Source organism: Salvelinus alpinus, chromosome 18, assembly GCF_045679555.1.
Source record: "Salvelinus alpinus chromosome 18, SLU_Salpinus.1, whole genome shotgun sequence".
Lineage (NCBI taxonomy): Eukaryota > Metazoa > Chordata > Actinopteri > Salmoniformes > Salmonidae > Salvelinus > Salvelinus alpinus.
In genome coordinates this window covers 33,672,171-33,692,904 of record NC_092103.1, presented here as the reverse complement: position 1 = coordinate 33,692,904, position 20,734 = coordinate 33,672,171, and the positions used below count along the sequence as shown (strand labels likewise).

At 44.2% G+C, this 20,734-nt stretch overlaps 1 protein-coding gene across 1 annotated transcript in view; it reads right to left on the bottom strand.

Annotated features, from left to right (window-relative positions):
• Window positions 1–20,734, bottom strand: part of LOC139543444 (rho guanine nucleotide exchange factor 28-like) — a 47,040-nt gene that overhangs the window by 12,886 nt on the left and 13,420 nt on the right. Inside the window, exons 4-5 of the mRNA XM_071349545.1 lie at window positions 19,969–20,125; window positions 19,160–19,576 (exon numbers count right to left, since the gene is read on the bottom strand). Of these exons, the coding sequence (XP_071205646.1) occupies window positions 19,160–19,576; window positions 19,969–20,125 (574 nt within the window). The remainder of the gene's footprint in view (window positions 1–19,159; window positions 19,577–19,968; window positions 20,126–20,734) is intronic.

Genomic DNA, 20,734 nt, shown 5'->3' with positions numbered 1-20,734 from the left:
TTTACCTTGTCAGCTCGGGGATTCAATCTTGGAACCTTACGGTTAACTAGTCCAACGCTCTAACCACCTGCCTTACATTGCACTCCACGAGGAGCCTGCCTGTTACGCGAATGCAGTAAGAAGCCAAGGTAAGTTGCTAGCTAGCAATAAACGTATCTTATAAAAAACAATCAATCAATCATAATCACTAGTTAACTACACATGTTTGATGATATTACTAGTTTATCTAGTGTGTCCTGCGTTGCATATAATCGATGCGGTGCGCATTCGCGAAAAAGGACTGTCGTTGCTCCAACGTGTACCTAACCATAAACATCAATGCCTTTCTTAAAATCAATACACAAGTATATATTTTTAAACCTGCATATTTAGTTAATATTGCCTGCTAACATGAATTTCTTTTAACTATGGAAATTGTGTCACTTCTATTGCAACAGAGTCAGGGTATATGCAGCAGTTTGGGCCGCCTGGCTCGTTGCGAACTGTGTGAAGACCATTTCTTCCTAACAAAAACAGCCAACTTCGCCAAACGGGAGATGATTTAACAAAAGCGCATTTGCAGGAAAAAAACACAATCGTTGCATGACTGACCTAACCATAAACATCAATGCCTTTCTTAAAATCAATACACAGAAGTATATATTTTTAAACCTGCATATTTTTCTAAAAGAAATCCAGGTTAGCAGGCAATATTAACCAGGTGAAATTGTGTCACTTCTCTTGCGTTCATTGCACGCAGAGTCAGGGTATATGCAACAGTTTGGGCTGCCTGGCTCGTTGCGAACTAATTTGCCAGAATTTTACGTAATTATGACATAACATTGAAGGTTGTGCAATGTAACAGGAATATTTAGACTTAAGGATGCCACCCGTTAGATAAAATTCGGAACGGTTCCGTATTTCACTGAAAGAATAAACGTTTTGTTTTCGAGATGATAGTTTCCGGATTCGACCATATTAATGACCTAAGGCTCGTATTTCTGTGTGTTATTATGTTGTAATTAAGTCTATGATTTGATAGAGCAGTCTGACTGAGCGATGGTAGGCTCCAGCAGGCTCGTAAGCATTCATTCAAACAGCACTTTCGTGCGTTTTGCCAGCAGCTCTTTGCAATGCTTCAAGCATTGCGCTGTTTATGACTTCAAGCCTATCAACTCCCGAGATTAGGCTGGTGAAACCGATGTGAAATGGCTAGCTAGTTAGCGAGGTGCGCGCTAATAGCGTTTCAAACGTCACTCGCTCTGAGACGTGGAGTGGTTGTTCCCCTTGCTCTGCAAGGGCTGCGGCTTTTGTGGAGCGATGGGTAACGCTGCTTCGAGGGTGGTTGTTGTCGATGTGTTCCTGGTTTGAGCCCAGGTAAGAGCGAGGAGAGGGACGGAAGCTATACTGTTACACTGGCAATACTAAAGTGCCTATAAGAACATCCAATAGTCAAAGGTATATGAAATACAAATCGTATAGAGAGAAATAGTTCTATAATTCCTATAACAACTACAACCTAAAACTTCTTACCTGGGAATATTGAAGACTCATGTTAAAAGGAACCACCAGCTTTCATATGTTCTCATGTTCTGAGCGAGGAACTTAAACGTTAGCTTTCTTACATGGCACATATTGCACTTTTACTTTCTTCTCCAACACTTTGTTTTTGCATTATTTAAACCAAATTGAACATGTTTCATTATTTATTTGAGGCTAAATTGATTTTATTGATGTATTATATTAAGTTAAAATAAGTGTTCATTCAGTATTGTTGTAATTGTCATTATTACAAATACATTTAAAAAATCGGCCGATTAATCGGTATCGGCTTTTTTGGGCCCTCCAATAATCGGTATCGGTATCGGCGTTGAAAAATCATAATCGGTTGACCTCTATACCCAAGAAGACTCGAGGCTGTAATCGCTGCCAAAGGTGCTTCAACAAAGTACTGAGTAAAGGGTCTGAATAGTTAGGTAAATGTGATATTTCAGTTTTGTATTTTTTCTAAATAAAAAATATATATTTAATCCATTTTAGAATTAGGCTGTAACTTAACAAAATGTGGAAAAAGTCAAGGGGTCTGAATACTTTCGGAATGCGTTGTATATATGAATAGTGTGTAAAGAGTATTTTTGTTGTTGCTTGGTGTATTTCTATATATACTTCTTATTTTATTTATATTTTTTATTTAGAATTTAATGTAATATCTTATGTTGTTCTTGTCTATAACTGTTCTGTTCTTTGTCATGTATTTGTACGTTTTATGTGGACCCCAGGAAGAGTAGTATCTGCATGTGCAGTATCTAATGGGGATCCTAATAAACTAAACTAAACGCTGTGTTCCTTAAAATAGATGAAGACAGACAGAGGTGACAAGCCCTCGATATAATAACATTGTAGCCTCTAACATCTCCGCTATACATCCCTAAACCTGTTATCCTTCATACGATATCCTCACCGTCCAAACTTACTGTATACATTACATACTACACATCTGCTCTCTAGACCTAAACACACATGAATGTAAGCAAATACACTCTGACTGCACACACACAGTATATTGTATGCAGCTAAGCTAGCACATATCAATGCTATATACTGTACCTAGCACATAAATGGTCCCGTGTTTAGACCTACTCTAGCTAACACACAATCCAGGTGGGTGTCATGTTGCGTGTCACGCTGTGTGAAGTCTAGACTTTATATGGAGAATGCATACCAACAAGGCAGGTCAGGTACTTTACACAGGTGTTAGTTATTATAACAACTCATAAGCATTTTCACTTTCTCCTGTGCATTGAGGAGTATTCCTAACTGACTTGTAGCTTAGGGCTGGGTCGTGAGAAAAATAAAGTACCACGTTAGCTATGAGGCCTTGGGGAAATTCACCCGTTTGATTCAGGTTGCGTACCAAATGGCACCCTGTTCACTATACTATATAGTGCACTCATTTTAAAAAGAACTCTATGGGTCCTGGTCAAAGCTAGTACACTAAATAGGAAATATGGTGTCATTTGGGACGCATCATCTGTGACTCTTCCTCATATGAAGAGTTGAGACATTGACAGTGACAGTGCTAGGGTTCCCACCCTGATAATGCCATTGACAGAAGCCAGCAGAGACCATACACACACCACACACACAAGCACAAGGTAACCCTCTAAACCTGCTCAGTGTGTTTTAATAAAGCCAGTGTGTTGGAGGGACGAGCTGCCTGCGGGGCAGAGCACACATCCTTCCTATTCCCCTTTGTCACACTGAATGACTTGGTTTTAAAAAGAGAGTCACTGTCACACTGAATGACTTGGTTTTAAAAAGAGAGTCCCTTTGTCACATTAAATGACTTGGTTTTATCACACTGAATGACTTGGTTTTAAAAAGAGAGGGAATAGTCAGTCAAGCCTCTATTCTTTCCTGTAGGACTAAGAAAGAAGGGTAGAGTTGCTATGGAAATAGCTTTATATCTCTTCATTCTGAATTGCTGTCCTACACTTGAACTTTCTCTCCATATCTGTCTTCTTCGTTGCCACGGTTACTTACCACTACTGTACCAAAAATGCTTGACGATGTACCATGTAACTATGACCCAATTACTGGACTAGGAACTGTAGGCACAAGAACTGTTCACCGGGAGCTTCATGAAATGGGTTTCCATGGCAGAGTAGACACACACAAGCCTAATATCACCATGCGCAATACCAAGCGTCGGCTAGAGTGGTGTAAAGCTCGACACCATCGGACTCTGGAGCAGTGGAATCGCATTCTCTGGAGTGATGAATTACGATTCACCATCTGGCAGTCCGACGGACAAATCTGGGTTTGGCGGATGCCAGAAGAACGCTACCTGCCCCAATGCATATTGCCAACTGTAAAGTGTTGGAGGAATAATGGTCGGTGGCTGATTTTCATGGTTTGGGCTAGACCCCTTAGTTCCATTGATGGGAAATCTTAACAGTACAGCATACAACCACGTTCTAGACAATTCTGTGGTTCCAACTTTGTGGCAAAAGTTTGGGGAAGGCCCTTTCCTGTTAAGGCATGATAATGCCCCTGTGCACAAAGCGAGGTCCATACAGAAATGGTTTGTCGAGATCAATGTGGAAGAACATGACTGGCATGGACAGAGCCCTGACCTCAACCCCATCGAACACCTTTGGAACACTGACCGCGAGCCAAGCCTAATCACCCAACATCAGTGCCCGACCTCACTAATGCTCTTGTGGCTGAATGGAAGCAAGTCCCTGCAGCAATGTTCCAACATCTAGTGGAAAGAATGAGATGTTCGACAAACAGGTGTCCACATACATTTTTTGGGGGGGTGAAAAATGTAAAGTAACTCATTTATAAAACAATTCTAAGAGGCATCAGATGTACTGTATGTCAAATTTGCATAAGCTTTTCAAATTCTGTTTTTAGATAATCAAATCAAAACTATGCAGAGAGAAAAAAAGTCAGAGAAAAATGATTAACGATAACTTGACTATATACTCAGGGTACCAGTACAGAGTCGATGTGCAGGGGTATGAGGTAATTGAGGTAGATGTGTACATATGAGGTAGATGTGTACATAATTGAGGTAGATGTGTACAGATAATAAACAGTAGCAGCAGCGTATGTGATGAGTCAAATGAGTTCATGCAAAAAGGGTAGAACGGTCTATGACTTGGGTGGCTGGAGTCTTTGACCATTTTTAGGGTCTTACTCTGACACCACCTGGTATAGAGGTCCTGGATGGCAGGAAGCTTAGTCCCAGTGATGTACTGGGCCGTACGCACACCCTCTGTATCGCCTTGCGGTCGAACACCAAGCAGTTGCCATACCAAGCGGTGTTGCAGCCAGTCAAGATGCTCTCAATGGTGTAGCTGTAGAACTTTTTGAGGATCTGATGGCCCATGCCGACTCTATTCACCGTCCTGAGGGGGAAGAGACGTTGTCTTGCCTTCTTCACGACTGTGTTGGTGTGTGTGGACCATGATAATTCCTTAGTAATGTGGACACTGAGGAGCTTGAAGCTCTGAGAGAGTGCGAGAGGGACGAGAGAGAGAAAGAGAGAAAGAGAGAAAGAGAGAGAAAGAGAGAGAGAGAGAGAGACAGGGAGGAGAGCGACAGAGCCAACTGAGATTCCTGTCCCCTAATGTAGACTGACACTCAGGCACACAGACAATACGTGACCTTTCCGAAGAGACGGGTAAGCATTCAACGGCACGATTTACCAAACACAATCGTCACTCTTATGTAAGAAGCTGTGGGTGAACTTGGTCTGTATGTACACTGTAGAGAGTGGATACCTTTCTCTATCCCCTTCTTCTCCCTTGCCTTCTCAGTATGATATAGACTAATGTTCTTATGCTTTCACTAGCTTGATAAAGTTAAATAGACTTGATAATTACTTTGTGTGCAAGTAGGCATAGTTTGAATTTAGCCATAGTGGTAATAATAATAATAATAATACATGGGACTTATATAGTGCTTTTCAGGAACCAAAATCGCTTTACAACGTAGAAATGAAACAAAAAAACAGGAGTGAAAACAAAACAACATAAGACAAAAAAAAACATGAACAAAGAGAGGGGTGGGCTCAAAGAAGGGAATGAGTGTGATGTATCAGTATAATGTATGGGGTTTGGATACGAAGCCGGTTTATGGTAAGGGGTAGGGTCAGGGGAGGTGGGCGACAATGTTGTGGTGGTGGAAGAATGAGGATTTGACAGTCGGTCTTATGTGGTGGTCAAAGGAGAGGGTGGTGTGCAGGATGACACCAAGGTTGTGTGTGTTGGGGGGAGGGAGAGACAGTGGTGTCGTCTTTAGTGAGGGTGGATATGGTGCCTATGAGGAGGAGTTCCGTTTTATCACTGTTGAGCTTGAGGACGTTTTGTTGCATCCATGTTTTTATTGCAGAGGCAGGATTCAATGTGGGTCAGAGGTGGTTGAGGAGGGATTTGGTGCTGAGGTAGATCTGGGTGTCATCGGCATAGCAGTGGAAGTCAAGGTTGAAGTGACGGAGGATGCGACCAAGTGGGAGGATGTAGATGATGAAGAGTAAGGGATCCAGCACAGAGCCCTGGGGAACACCCTGTGTAACTGCAGCTGAGTCTGAGGTGTGGCCACTGAGGGAAATGTAGTGGGTCCGGTTTGTGAGGTATGATTGTAGCCAGGAGAGTGCGGTACCCTCAAAACCCAGACCCTCAAGCCTGGTGAGGAGGATCTGATGGCTCACTGTGTCAAAAGCGGCACTCTGGTCGAGGAGAATCAGGATGTTGAGGGCACCAGCATCAGCAGAGGTGAGATGGTCATTGACAACTTTGAGGAGTGCAGTTTCAGTAATGCAAAGGGGGCGGAAACCAGACTGGAGGGGCGCAAATAGGTTGTTGACAGAGGCAAACAGAGTCCGGGAGTTCTTATTGGCGCTGTTGATGATGTTGAATAAGTAGTTGGACCTGGCAGCACTGAGGGCATTTCTGTAGGTGAGGTGGAGTTTGTTGGCCTCAGCCCAGACTTCCTGGTCAGGCACTCCAGACTTCTTCTTGCTTCAGGGCGCGGAGCTCAGGGGTAAACTAGGGGGAGGTGACTAGGGGGAGGTGGAGGAGAAGGAGACAGGTTTAAATTGGAGGGGGGCCAGAGAGTTGAGGGAAACAGATAGAGCAGTATTGAATTGGGCAGCTAGATCATCAGGTGAGTTGGGGGCGTGGTCAAGGGGCAGGGCAGAGCAGTTGGCATCAGAGAGTTGGAGGGGGTCAACAGCTTAGATGTTGCGGAAGAAGAGGAGGCATTTGTCAGTGTTGTGGGGTGAGTATGAGGGAAGAGAGAAATGAAGCATCTTGTGGTCAGACAGTGGGAACAGGAGGTCTGGGCTGAGAAAGGATGAGGCCAACAGAGCAGACAAGATCAAGTATGTGTCCCTTGATGTGAGTGGGAAAATTGACATGTTGGGTAATATTGAAACAGTCTAGACCAGCAATGAAATCAGAGGCAAGTTTTGAGTTAGTGTTGCCAGTCTGTCTCTGGCTCTGCCAGCTGGTTGTTTGGTTGACCTGTTTGGCAAGGTATCGATGTGGCACTATTGTTGTGTTGCATGCAGAAACAGACTTGCACCAGAGATAGTGTTCATCTATAGTATGCCTTACTAACATGTAAAGGCAATGTAACACCATATAAAGCTCCTCATGTGACATAATGGGATTGTTACCTCGACTAACCTGTACCCCCGCACATTGACTCGGTACCGGTTCCCCCTGTATATAGCCTCGTAATTGTTATTGTGTTATTTACTCTATTTCTTGAAGTGCACTGTTGGTTAAGGGCTTGTAAGTAACCATTTCACTGTAAGGTTTACACCTGTATTATTCGGCGCATGTGACAAATACAATTTGCAGGATTTCTTAGAAGTGTATACTGTTAGTTAGTCTCCCGCTCCTTGAAAGCGACAGCTCTAGCCTTTAGATCAGTGATGTTGTGTCTTTGGCTATGCCGGATTAAGTGATATGACATGCTATTCTAAAATATAATTTCTCTGTAATGAATATTACCTGATTAAGCTAATCAGGTAAATGTAATTAACTAGAAAGTGGAGCACCATGAAAGAATGTTTATTTTTATTTATTTTTTACTTTTTATTTCACCTTTTATTTAACCAGGTAAGCTAGTTGAGAACAAGTTCTCATTTACAACTGCGACCTGGCCAAGATAAAGCAAAGCAGTGCGACAGAAACAACAACACAGAGTTACACATGGAATAAACAAGCGTACAGTCAATAACGCAATAGAAAAAAAAGAAAGTCTATATACAGTGTGTGCAAATGGCATGAGGATGTAAGGCAATAAATAGGCCACAGTAGCAAAGTAATAACAATTTAGCAGATTAACACTGGAGTGATAGATGAGCAGATGATGATGAGCAGATGATGGTGTGTAAGTAGTGATACTGGTGTGCAAAAGAGCAGCAAAGTAAATAAAAACAATATGGGGATGAGGTAGGTAGATTGGGTGGGTGGGCTATTTACAGATGGACTATGTACAGCTGCAGCGATCGGTTAGCTGCTCAGATAGCTTATGTTTAAAGTTAGTGAGGGAAATGTAAGTCTCCAGCTTCAGCGACTTTTGCAATTCGTTCCAGTCACTGGCAGCAGAGAACTGGAAGGAAAGGCGGCCAAAGGAGGTATTGGCATAGGGGATGACCAGTGAGATATACGTGCTGGAGCGCGTGCAACGGGTGGGTGTTGTTATCGTGACCAGTGAGCTGAAATAAGGTGGAGCTTTACCTAGCATAGACTTATAGATGACCTGGAGCCAGTGGGTCTAGCGACGAATATGTAGCGAGGGCCAGCCGACGAGAGCATACAGGTCGCAGTGGTGGGTGGTGTAAGGTGCTTTGGTAACAAAACAGATGGCACTGTGATTGATAGACTGCATCCAATTTGCTGAATAGAATATTGGAAGCTATTTTGTAGATGACATCGCCAAAGTCGAGGATCGGTAGGATAGTCAGTTTTACTAGGGTAAGTTTGGCGGCGTGAGTGAAGGATGTTATGTTTTCTGACACACGCGTGGCCATGCACGCCTCCAACTCAATCATCAAGTTTGCGGACGACACTACAGTGGTAGGCTTGATTACCAACAACGACGAGACGGCCTACAGGGAGGAGGTGAGGGCCCTCGGAGTGTGGTGTCAGGAAAATAACCTCAATAATAATTTTAGAAAGAGAGGGTCCAGATTGTCTAGCCCAGCTGATTTGTATGGGTCCAGGTTTTGCAGCTCTTTCAGAACATCTGGATTTGGGTGAAGGAGAAGCTGGGGAGGCTCATGCAAGTAGCTGCGAGGGGTGCGGAGCTGTGGAAAGCATGGCCAGCCGTAGAGAAATGCTTATTGAAATGTTCGATTATCATGGATTTATCGGTGGTGATCGTGTCGCCTAGCCTCAGTGCAGTGGGCAGCTGGGAGGAGGTGGTCTTGTTCTCCATGGACTTTACAGTGTCCCAAAACGTTTTGGAGTTAGAGCTACAGGGTGTGAATTTCTGTTTGAAAAAGCTAGCCTTTGCTTTCCTGACTGACTGTGTGTATTGGTTCCTGAATTCCCTGAACAGTTGCATATCGCGGGGACTATTCGATGCTATTGCAGTACGCCACAGGATGTTTTTGTACTGGTTGAGGGCAGTCAGGTCTGGAGTTAACCAAGGGCTATATCTGTTCTTAGTTCTACATTTTTTTGAAAGTGGCATGCTTATTTAAGATGGTGAGAAAATTACTTTTAAAGAACGACCAGGCATCCTCGACTGACGGGATGAGGTCAATATCCTTCCAGGATACCTGGGCCAGGTCGATTAGAAAGGCCTGCTTGCAGAAGTGTTTTAGGGAGCGTTTGACAGTGATGAGGGGTGGTCGCTTGACCGCAGACCCATAGCGGATGCAGGCAATGAGGCAGTGATCGCTGAGATCCTGATTGAAAACAGCAAAGGTGTATTTGGAGGGCAAGTTGGTCAGGATAATAGCTATGAGGGTGCCCATGTATATGGATTTAGGGTTGTACCTGATGGTTTCCTTGATAATTTGTGTGAGATTGAGGGCATCTAGCTTAGACTATAGGACTGCTGGGGTGTTAGGCATATCCAGGTTTAGGTCACCTAACAAAACGAACTCTGAAGATAGATGGGGGCAATCAATTCACATATGGTGTCCAGGGCACAGCTGGGAGCTGAGGGGGGTCTATAACAGGCGGCAACAGTGAGAGACTTATTTCTGGAGAAATTAATTTTTTTAATTAGAAGCTTGAACTGTTTAGGCATAGACCTGGAAAGTATGACAGAACTTTGCAAGCTATCTCTGCAGTAGATTGCAACTCCTCCCCCTTTGGCAGTTCTATCTTGACGGAAAATGTTGTAGTTGGGTATGGAAATCTCAGAATTTTTGGTGGCCTTCCTAAACCAGGATTCAGACACGGCAAGGACATCAGGGTTGGCGGAGTGTGCTAAAGCAGTGAGTGAAACAAACTTAGGGAGGAGGCTTCTGATGTTAACATGCATGAAACCAAGGCTTTTTCGATTACAGAAGTCAACAAATGAGAGTGCCTGGGGACACGTAGTTAGGGTTAGCCTCCACATCACCCGAGGAACAGAGGAGGAGTAGGATGAGGGTACGGATAAAGGCTAGCAAAACTGGTTGTCTAGTGCGTTGGGGACAGAGAATAAAAGGAGCAGATTTCTGGGCGTGGTAGAATAGATTCAGGGCATAATGTGCAGACAGGGGTATGGTGGGGTGCGGGTACAGTGGAGGTAAGCCCAGGCACTGAGTGATGATAAGAAAGCTTGCATCTCTGGACATGCTGGTTATACTGGGTGAGGTCACCGCATGTGTGGGAGGTGGGACAAAGGAGGTATCTAAGGCATGTACAGTGGGACTAGGGGCTCCGCAGTAAACTAAAACAATGATAATTATCCTAAACAACAGTATACAAGGCATATTGACATTTGAGAGACATAAATCGAGGAATTAAGCAATCACAGGTGTTGATTGGGAGAGCTAGCTAAGTCAACAACAGGTAAGACAACAACATCTAATCAGCTAAGTCAACAACAACAGGTAAAATGGGGATGAATGGGCAGAGAGGGTCGGTTTACTACACACAGGGCCTGAGTTCGGGGCTAGGGCCGACAGATAAACAAAGGTAAACAAAGTGGAGTACCGTGATAAATGAACAGTCCAGCAGGCATCAGCTATGTAGCCAAGTGATCATAGGGTCCAGTGTACAGCAATAGATGAAACAGGGAAGCCGCTAGGTAGTCGTTACTACGCTAGAAACAGCGTTTAAAGTTAGCAGTCCGGGGTAAGTAGAAGCGTCTGCTCGGTCGTCCGGCAAAGGCCGGTTGGAGGCACAGCTGATGGAATTACGTCTGCGGACCAGACGTGGTGGTACGGCGGGCCGCCGTGTCGACGAAGGGAACAGGCCAGATGGCGAAAGAGGTATTGTGGTGGTGGTAATTTAGTTTGCTAGCCGGGAGATGCGCCTGGCTCAGGGCTAGCTTCGGGGCTGGGTCACTCAGTGGCAGCTAGCTAGCTGTGATGATCAATGGTCCAGGGTTTACGGCAGGAATCTGGCGTTGTAGTGGAGAAAAACAGTTCGAGGCTGGCAGGTATTATCCAGGCTAAAAAAACAGCTGGTGCCTGAGCAGAGGGTAAAGGCCGCTAGCAGTGGCTAACAATGACTAAATAGCTAGTAACTTAGTTAATTAGCTGGCTATCTTCTGATTAAAGTTTTGGCTATAGGGTCTAAAAAAATAGCGGATCCGTGTCACATTGAGTGAGGCGGGTTACCGGAAGGTATATTTAATTTAAAAATGGAAAAAGAGATTGAAAAATAAATTGGAATATATACAAAAAAGGCGAAAATACAAAAAGTAAACGAGAGGACAACAAACCACGTATGCACTACTACGCCATCTTGGAGATACTTATAGAGCTGTTATCTTCCGAATAAATGTCACGGCATTCATCGGAAGAAGAAGAGGAATCGTCAGACCAAAATGCAGCGGGGTACGTGTTCATCTTTATTCGCTTAACTGACTGAACACTGAATACAAAATAACAAAAAGAATAGCCGAAACAGTTCTGCAAGGTGCAACCAACACTAAACAGAAAATAACTACCCACAACTAACAGTGGGAAAACAGGCTACCTAAGTATGGTTCTCAATCAGAGACACCGATAGACAGCTGCCTCTGATTAAGAACCATACCCGGCCAAAACATAGAAATACAAAACCTAGACATACAAACATAGAATGCCGACCCACATCACACCCTGACCAAACAAAAATAGAGACATAAAAACCACCCACAACTAACAGTGGGAAAACAGACTACCTAAGTATGGTTCTCAATCAGAGACAACGATAGACAGCTGCCTCTGATTAAGAACCATACCCGGCCAAAAACATAGAAATACAAAACCTAGACATACAAACATAGAATGCCCACCCACATCACACCCTGACCAAACATAAAATAGAAACATACAAAGCAATCTACGGTCAGGGCGTGACAATAAACTCTTAAAGACCTAGTAATCTTTTACAAAAGTAGCAGTCAATATTTAATCGTCACTTTATTCAGTCTCATCTGAAAGTTGTAAATTCTTGGTTATCTTCACGTACCCTGGCTAACAAGTTGAATCAGCAACACAAAATTTGGTTTCATTATTTATTTACTAGATACCTAAATAATCACACAGAATTACATCTACACAGAATGGATCATACATTGATTACAAATTATGTCATAAAGGAAAACGTCCCTAGCGGACGGAGCAGATATGACAGCTGGTTACACAAAGAAAGGGGGTTGGGTTTTGAATGAAAAAGCAGGAAGACTGAGGAACAAAAATATTTTGTGTCTCTATCGGGCCGTAGGCAGCTATGCTATCGTAAATACAGTATCTTATGCATTCTAAATAACCGCCCATTTGAAAAAGGAAAATGCAATAAATATTTACTCTGAGCTGCGCTTTGGTAGATTGGTCGTAGATAGAAGGCCGGGTTGTCCAGCATGGATCTCTTGTCCTCTGAAGAATGGCTCTGGTGGTAAACTGGATATGTTGTAGTATCGTTGTGTGTGTTAGACTGGATACGTCATCCGTTCTTTCCTAGCCCACGTTTACAGCGGCTGCTGCTCACTCAACGGCTAGGAGGTATCACTTCTGGAGTGAATAAGAGTTCAATGTTCATACCAAATTGCCATACTTTTAAGCTCGTGCTATATTCTGGCTGGTATAGTCGAAATTCATCCTTTCGGCGTGTCGATTGTCACCTTCACATTGAACACAATGCTAATTTCGTGAGGTTATTATCTGAGCCCTTTTAACGTAGGACCGTCGTCCTCACGTCCTCAGAGCTTGTAACAGGGCTTATATAGTAGGGGAGAGAAGGGCGTGTTTCATAGTTTATAACCAATGGCTGTTCACTTGGGCGGGGCCTTTGAGTGAGCAGAGTTTCTCTATGACAAACCGTTCTCTCATTTAAGAAGCTAAAATTACATTTAATCTTTTCACAAATAGTTTCATATTTAAACATTTAAATTGCACAACAATTCCATGTGAATCTGATAACTAGAATGTGTCGACTTTCCAAGATACAGTTTATCTTCTTGCGACTACAGGGGGTGCTGTTCCGAATTAGCATTTTGTCGTCTCCAAATTAAACTGCCTAGTACTCAATTCTTGCTCGTACAATATGCATATTATTAATTCTATTGGATAGAAAACACTTTCTAGTTTCATACAACGTTGAAATTATGTCTGTGGGTGACCCAGAACTCTTTCTACAGCGAAATCCATGACAGACAGTGAAAGGTCTGAGAGCGAAGCTCTGGTTTCAGATCAGTTTTTAAGGTCTCTGTCTATCCTATGGAACGACACGAACTGCACCCGCCTTCCCCTGGATGTCAGTAACCAATGAGAAGTGGAATGGGCCTTCTAGGTAGCTCTCAGAGGTTATAAAAGACCAAGGAGTGAGAGTAGCCCCCCTTTCGACGCTCGCCCTTACGCAGGAAGGGACCTCCGGATGCCATTTTCACAGGCTCGGTTATCAACTTGAAATGTATCCGTCTGTAATTTAATTCGATATAGGACTTAGAAACATCATAAGGTAGTTAATTTAAACCGTTTTATAGCAATTTATATCCGTTTAGTGCGATTTTGATGCATTTCTATGTGAAGCACCGGGCACATTTCGGGGTCCTGGTTGAACGTTAGCGGGCATTTAGACGGACAAAGGACATCTTTCGACCAAAAGAAGATTATACCCAAGAAAGAATACATTGCCCAAGAATCCGATGGAAAATCACCTCATAGTAAGTAATATTTAATATGATAAATCGTTGTTCTGTCGAAATATTTTAAACGCATATTTCGCCATTTTGTTTTCTATCCCTTCGCTTGGCGAACCCTGTATTGCACAGTAAGGATAATTTTAGAAATGTAAATCAGCGATTGCATTAAGAACTAATTTGTCTTTCGATTCCTGTCAACCCTGTATTTTTTAGTCAAGTATATGATTAGCTTTCAATTAAACTAGATCACTCTGATAGATGACGTCAGACATATTGAGGCTTGATTTCCTAGTATTTTTATTGTGTAACCACGGTTTTGTATGGCTAAATATGCACCTTTTCGAACAAACTGTATATGTATGTTGTAAAATGATGTTACAGGAGTGTCATCGGAAGAATTCTGAGAAGGTTAGTGAAAAAATTAATATATTTTGGCGGTGATTACGTTATAGCGCTCTTTGGCTGGAATCGATGCTCTGGTAACGTTTGCACATGTAGTATGCTAACTTATCGATTTATTGTGTTTTCGCTGAAAAACGCTTAGAAAATCTGAAATATGGTCTGAAATCACAAGAACTGGGTCTTTCCATTGCTATGCTTTGTCTATTTTTATGAAATGTTTTATGATGAGTAAATTGGTCATACACGTTGCTCTATCTAGTAATTCTAGTCGATTTGTGATGGTCGGTGCAATTGTAAACTGTGATTTCTACCTGAAATATGCACTTTTTTCTAACAAAAACTATCCTATACCATGAATATGTTATCAGACTGTCATCTGATGGTTTTTTTTATAGGTTATTGGCTATCAATATCTTAGTTGAGCCGAATTGGTGATAGCACCTGAAGGAGTAAGAAACTGATGGAGTTAGAATAGTGGTGTATTTTGCTAACGTGTTTAGCTAATAGATTTACATATTTTGTCTTCCCTGTAAAACATTTAAAAAATCTGAAATGGTGGCTTTATTCACAAGATCTGTATCTTTCATCTGGTGTCTTGGACTTGTGATTTAATGATATTTAGATGCTACTATCTACTTGTGAAGCTATGCTAGCTATGCTAATCAGTGTGTGGGGGGTGGGGGGTGCTCCCGGATCCGGGATTGATACTCGTGAAAGGTTATGTCATCCTGTCATTAGTAGTAATGTCTCCGGCAACAACTGATCTGAGATCATATTCATTAAATACCAACACATATTTTCAACTGGTTGGATTACCGAAATATGGTTCCATTTCCGACCTTTTGATGTTACCAGACTCTCTATGTTACAAAGGCTTTACAAGAGTCAACTATAAAGTAGAGAGAGAGAAAAGGGGAAAGGTATTTATGGGTGTCATAAACCTCCCCCAACAGGCCAACGTCATGACAGTGTGGATGTTGCCTGTAATCCATGGTTTCTGTTTGAGATATATACGTACGGTCACTGTGGGGACTACGTCGTCGATGCACTTACTAATGAAGCCAGTGACTGATGTGGTAAACTCCTCAATGCCATCGGATGAATCCCGGAACATATTCCAGTCTTTGCTAGCAAAACAGTCCTGTAGCTTAGTCACTGGTACGCCCTGTTTGAGTTTTTGCTTGTAAGCAGGAATCAGGAGGATAGAGTTATGGTTAGATTTGCCAAATGGAGAGCAAGGGAGAGCTTTGTATGTGTCTCTGTGTGTGAAGTAAAGGTGATCTAGAATTGTTTTCCCTCTAGTTGCGCAGGTGACATGCTGGTAGAAACTAGGTCAAACAGATTTAAGTTTTCCTGCATTAAAATTAACAGCCACTAGGAGCGCTGCTTTTGGATGAGTATTTTCTTGTTGGCTTATGGCCATTTACAGCTCGTTGAGTGTGGTCTTAGTGTAACGGTCATCGTTGCATGAGGAAGGATCAGACCAAAGCGCAGCGTGGTAAGTGTTCATGATATTTATTCACACTGAACACTAGAACAAAACAACCAAGTGAGAAACGAAATGGACCTGTCAGGTGCAGAAAACACTAAACAGAAAATAACTACCCACAAAACACAGGTGGGAAAATGCTACCTAAGTATGGTTCCCAATCAGAGACAACGATAGACAGCTGTCCCTGATTGAGAACCATACCCAGCCAAAACAAAGAAATACCAAAACATAGAAAAATTAACATAGAATGCCCACCCAAATCACACCCTGACCAAACCAAAATAGAGACATAAAAAGCTCTCTTAGGTCAGGGCGTGACAGTAGCCCCCCCCCCCAAAGGTGCGGACTCCGGCCGCAAAATCTGAACCTATAGGGGAGGGTCTGGGTGGGCATTTCTCCACGGTGGTGGCTCTGGTGCGGGGACCCTCGCCGCCGACCCCGGACTGGGGACCCTCGTAGCGGCCCCCGGACTGGGGACCCTCGTTGCGGGCCCAGGACTGGGCACCCTCGTTGTGGGCCCCGGACTGGGAACCCTCGTTGCGGGCCCCGGCCTGGGCACCCTTGTTGGAGGCTCCGGACTGGAGGGCGTCGCTGGAGGCTCCGGACTGGAGGGCGACTCTAGAGGCGCAGGACTGGAGGGCATCGCTGGAGGGAGGAGACGCAGAGACAGCCTGGTGCGTGGGGTAGCCACAGGGCCCACCAGGCTGGGGAGACCTACAGGAGGCCTGGTCCCTAAAGGAGGCACAGGATGAACCGGGCTGTGGGGGAGCACTGGAGCTCTGGTGCGCAGCCTTGGCACCACTCCTCCAGGCTGAATGCCCACTTTAGCCCGGCCCCTCCAGAGTTCAGGCACAGGTCGAACCGGGCTGTGGGGGAGCACTGGAGATCTAGTGCTTACCACTTGCACCTCTCCACTTGGCTGAATGCCCACTTTAGCCCGGCACGGGCGGAGCGCAGGCAATGGACGCACTGAACAGTCCCAGCGCACCGGAGACACAGTGCGCAGAGCCGGCGCAGGATACCCTGGGCCGAAACGGCGCACCGGAGACCAAGCGCACTGAGCTGCCACAATCTGCCCTGGCTGGATGCCCACTCTCGCATGGCACTTGCGGAGGGCTGGCATATAGCGCACCGGGCTATGAGCACGCACCGGAGACACCGTGCGCTTTACCGCATAACACGGTGCCTGACCACTACCACGCTGCTTCCGGTAAGCACGGGGAGTTGGCTCAGGTCTATAGCCTGACTCCACCAATCTCCCCGTGTTCCCCCCCCAAAAAAATGTTTGGGGCTGCCTCTCGTGCCTGCTTCGCTGACTTGCCTCATATCGCCGCCTCTCAGCTTTAGCTGCCTCCAGTTCCTCTTTCGGACGGCGATATTCCCCAGCCTGTCTCCAGGGTCCCTTTCCGTCTAGTATCTCCTCCCAAGTCCACAAATCCTGAACCCTCTGCTCCTCCATACCACGCTGCTTGGTCCGCTTGTGGTGGGTAGTTCTGTAACGGTCATCATTGCATGAGGAAGGATCAGACCAAAGCGCAGCGTGGTAAGTGTTCATGATATTTATTCACACTGAACACTAGAACAAAACAACCAAGTGAGAAACGAAACCGAAACAGTCCTGTCAGGTGCAGAAAACACTAAACAGAAAATAACTACCCACAAAACACAGGTGGGAAAATGCTACCTAAGTATGGTTCCCAATCCGAGACAACGATAGACAGCTGTCCCTGATTGAGAACCATACCCGGCCAAAACAAAGAAATACCAAAACATAGAAAAATTAACATAGAATGCCCACCCAAATCACACCCTGACCAAACCAAAATAGAGACATAAAAAGCTCTCTAAGGTCAGGGCGTGACACTTAGTGCCAGCATCGGTTTACCTAATTTCTACACATTCCATTGGTTCAGATTAGCTACCGACAGAATACAGTACATGTCACTATCTGAAATGCAGGGATTTTCTGCCATTGAGATCCTTGGGCGGGCCGGGTAAAGTTTATATATATGTATGTATATACATTCTAAACATTTTCGGGATGGAATAACACTTTGTATAAACGTAAATGACTAAAACCAGATATGAAGTATGTAGTAAAAGATAGTGGCATATTTTTGTTATAATATAATCTTTGACAACTAACAATCACCAAAATAAAATCTAGACAGTCAGGGAGAATTGAAAATTCTCCAAACAATGAATTTATTGATAATTCTCCAAACAATTAATATAGCAGTATTGATTTTGTTATTTAAGCAAAAACACAGCATTAGCCATGGTGAAATGCATAGAATTGAAGGGAATTAAATTTAAAACCAGCATTTTCTCTCGGAATTGTAGAATTGCAGGAAATGTCATGCCCTGATCTGTTTTACCTGTTCCTGTGATTGTCTCCACCCCCTCCAGGTGTCACTTTCCCCCCAGTGTATTTATCCCTGTGTTTCCTGTCTCTCTGAGCCAGTTCGTCTTGTATGTTTAGTCAAGTCAACCAGCGTGTTTTTCCCGTACTCCTTTTTGCTATTCTCCTTTTTCTAGTCCTCCCGGTTTTGACACTTGCCTGTTTCTGGACTCTGTACCCACCTGCCTGACCATTCTGCCTGCCTTGACCACGCGCCTGACTGTCACTCTGTACCTCCTGGACTCTGATCTGGTTTTGACCTTTTTGCCTGTCCACGACCATTCTCTTGCCTACCCCTTTGGATTATTAAACATTGTAAGACTCCAACCATCTGCCTCCTGTGTCTGCATCTGGGTCTCACCTTGTGCCTTGATAGGCAATTGGCTTAATAATGCAAACATTTCTCTACACCGCCAAGATGGGGGCCATTACGTAGTGCCCATTGCCATGCCCCCTGTCACCCACCACCTAAGCCCCTTTTTGACCCAGAACAAAACCTGAAATGTAATGACTGTAAAGTATTGTAAATCATCTGAATAGGTTTCCTTTAAAGTGTCTGTTAACCTAACATAGCAGGCGTAAAATAAACTAGATCCCCGAAAACTGGTCTTGACAAGAAGAAGAAAAAGCAGATCACAGGCTCACTTCCCATTTCCCCTGAAAACCGAAACATCCGGCACAGGCTAGGTAAGCCTACACAGTAACTATCATCAATCGTTGTTTTAATTGTAGAAAATAACACATTGATGATTATTCTTTCTGATCATGGATAACTGTCTCGGGTCATATCTTCCTTGCCTGTTACTAATTATAATCTATATGACATAGGTCTATAGGCTAAGTAGAAATGTGTACAGAATGTCTCAAGTTCTAAGGTATCGGAAATCATCTGGGTAAGCTAGTACAGTACACTTGATGGAACTGCTCCAAAACAAGCTGTTTAGGGTCAGATTCCCTACCAACCACAACACACAACTCACGTACCCCACTACACTAGTCATAGGGCTATTCCATAGCAGCACTGGAAAAGCCCTATGTAGAAAAGCCCAAGTAGTATGGTTGGTTACCTTCTCTAGGTTGGCTGGCCTTGCCGCTCCACTCCAGAGGGTAGTTCAGGTTGGCCACGGCCTGGGTTATCCTCTCATCCATCTCCCTGAGATGACACTCTATCTGTGGATCAGGTCTGGGTCTCCCACCTCTAACCCCCTCCTCCTCCTGGTCTGTCTGCCCCAGAGAGTGCTCCTTTCCTGGACCAGCGCTCATGTCACCCTCCATGTCCCCCTCCCCTGGAGCTGCTGAGACCCTCCTCAGAACTTCCAGGTGGCTCTGGGGACTCAGACAGTCGCTGTTGGCTAGCAGGTACTCGGCCACTTCCTGTGGCAAATCCCAGACGTACCTCAGGGAGGCCCTGCCTCCACAAGGCTTGGCTCCGCCCTCTGTGTGACGATACACTGTGACAGAGGCGGTCTCTTGGAGGTCGTGACCTGTGGAGGAGAGGAGACGAACAGATGACTGAGGATCAAATATGACAATAAGTGCCAACTCCCGATGAGACTGACACAAGTCCTTCTGACATTGACACACTACTGATATGGACACTGTGCAGCAATAACAGTTTTCTGCTCCTAAACATGATTTCTATTGAAGCTTGTGACACAGCAACATGGATGGTCTTTATTAGGTTAGGCAAACTGCTGCTATCTACTGATTTATACAATCTCTGTTATGTTGACCTGAACTTAAAAGAGCAGAAGAGGAACTAATGATAACTGGAAGTTATCAAACTAAGGGTTCTGTTCCAACCTCAATTAGTAGCTCTGTGTGAGACAGTTAGCCTGATCTGGGACCAGTGGACACTATAAACGGTGGGACTCACCAGGAACTGTGAAGCAAAGAGACTCTCCATCCTCCGCTCTCTTAACTACAGTAACATGGGCTAGTCTGGAACCTTCTAGAACCACGTAGAACTCTGTCTGTTCTGGTTCCCTGTCCAGATCTGGAACCTGTAACACAGCACGGACCTCCACCTGGCCCTAGAGAGAAAGAGAGAGAGGGAAACAGGGTTTAACTGTGTGAAATCATTCATTGGTTTTCTAACAAGAGAGAAGAACAAAGTAAAGGAGAAGAAGATGGACAACACATTCAACACATTCAATCAACACATTCCTGTGACTGTTCATCAAGGCCACCATTCATAACCTACTTACTACTACCTACCCTCGCTGAACAGCCATAATAATGCAATGCTGGAGAATTCAAGCAAAAGGATAAAACACTTTCTCTTGCTTGTTGAGAAAATGTGTGTCTGAAAGGTTTTTTATACTCTTCCTCACGCTAAAGCCTTTTGATTATTTTCACTCGTTTTCAGACGTTTCCTCCATTTCCTGGATTCTGAGAGGCCCTTCAGAGCTAATGATGGAGGAAGAGAGGAATAGAGAGAGTGAGAGAGAGAGGTAGAGAGAGATACACCCCTCTTCCATCTTTGTGACTGTGGGAATGCTCCACTCCTCCACCCATATTTCACCCAGCAGAGCAAACTGCCTCTTCAGCTATAACACAAAGACAAGTTATCCCTCGCTTTCTCTCTTCTTCATCCTTAACTCTCCCCCTCTCTTGACAAATCTCTGTTGATTGATTCTTCT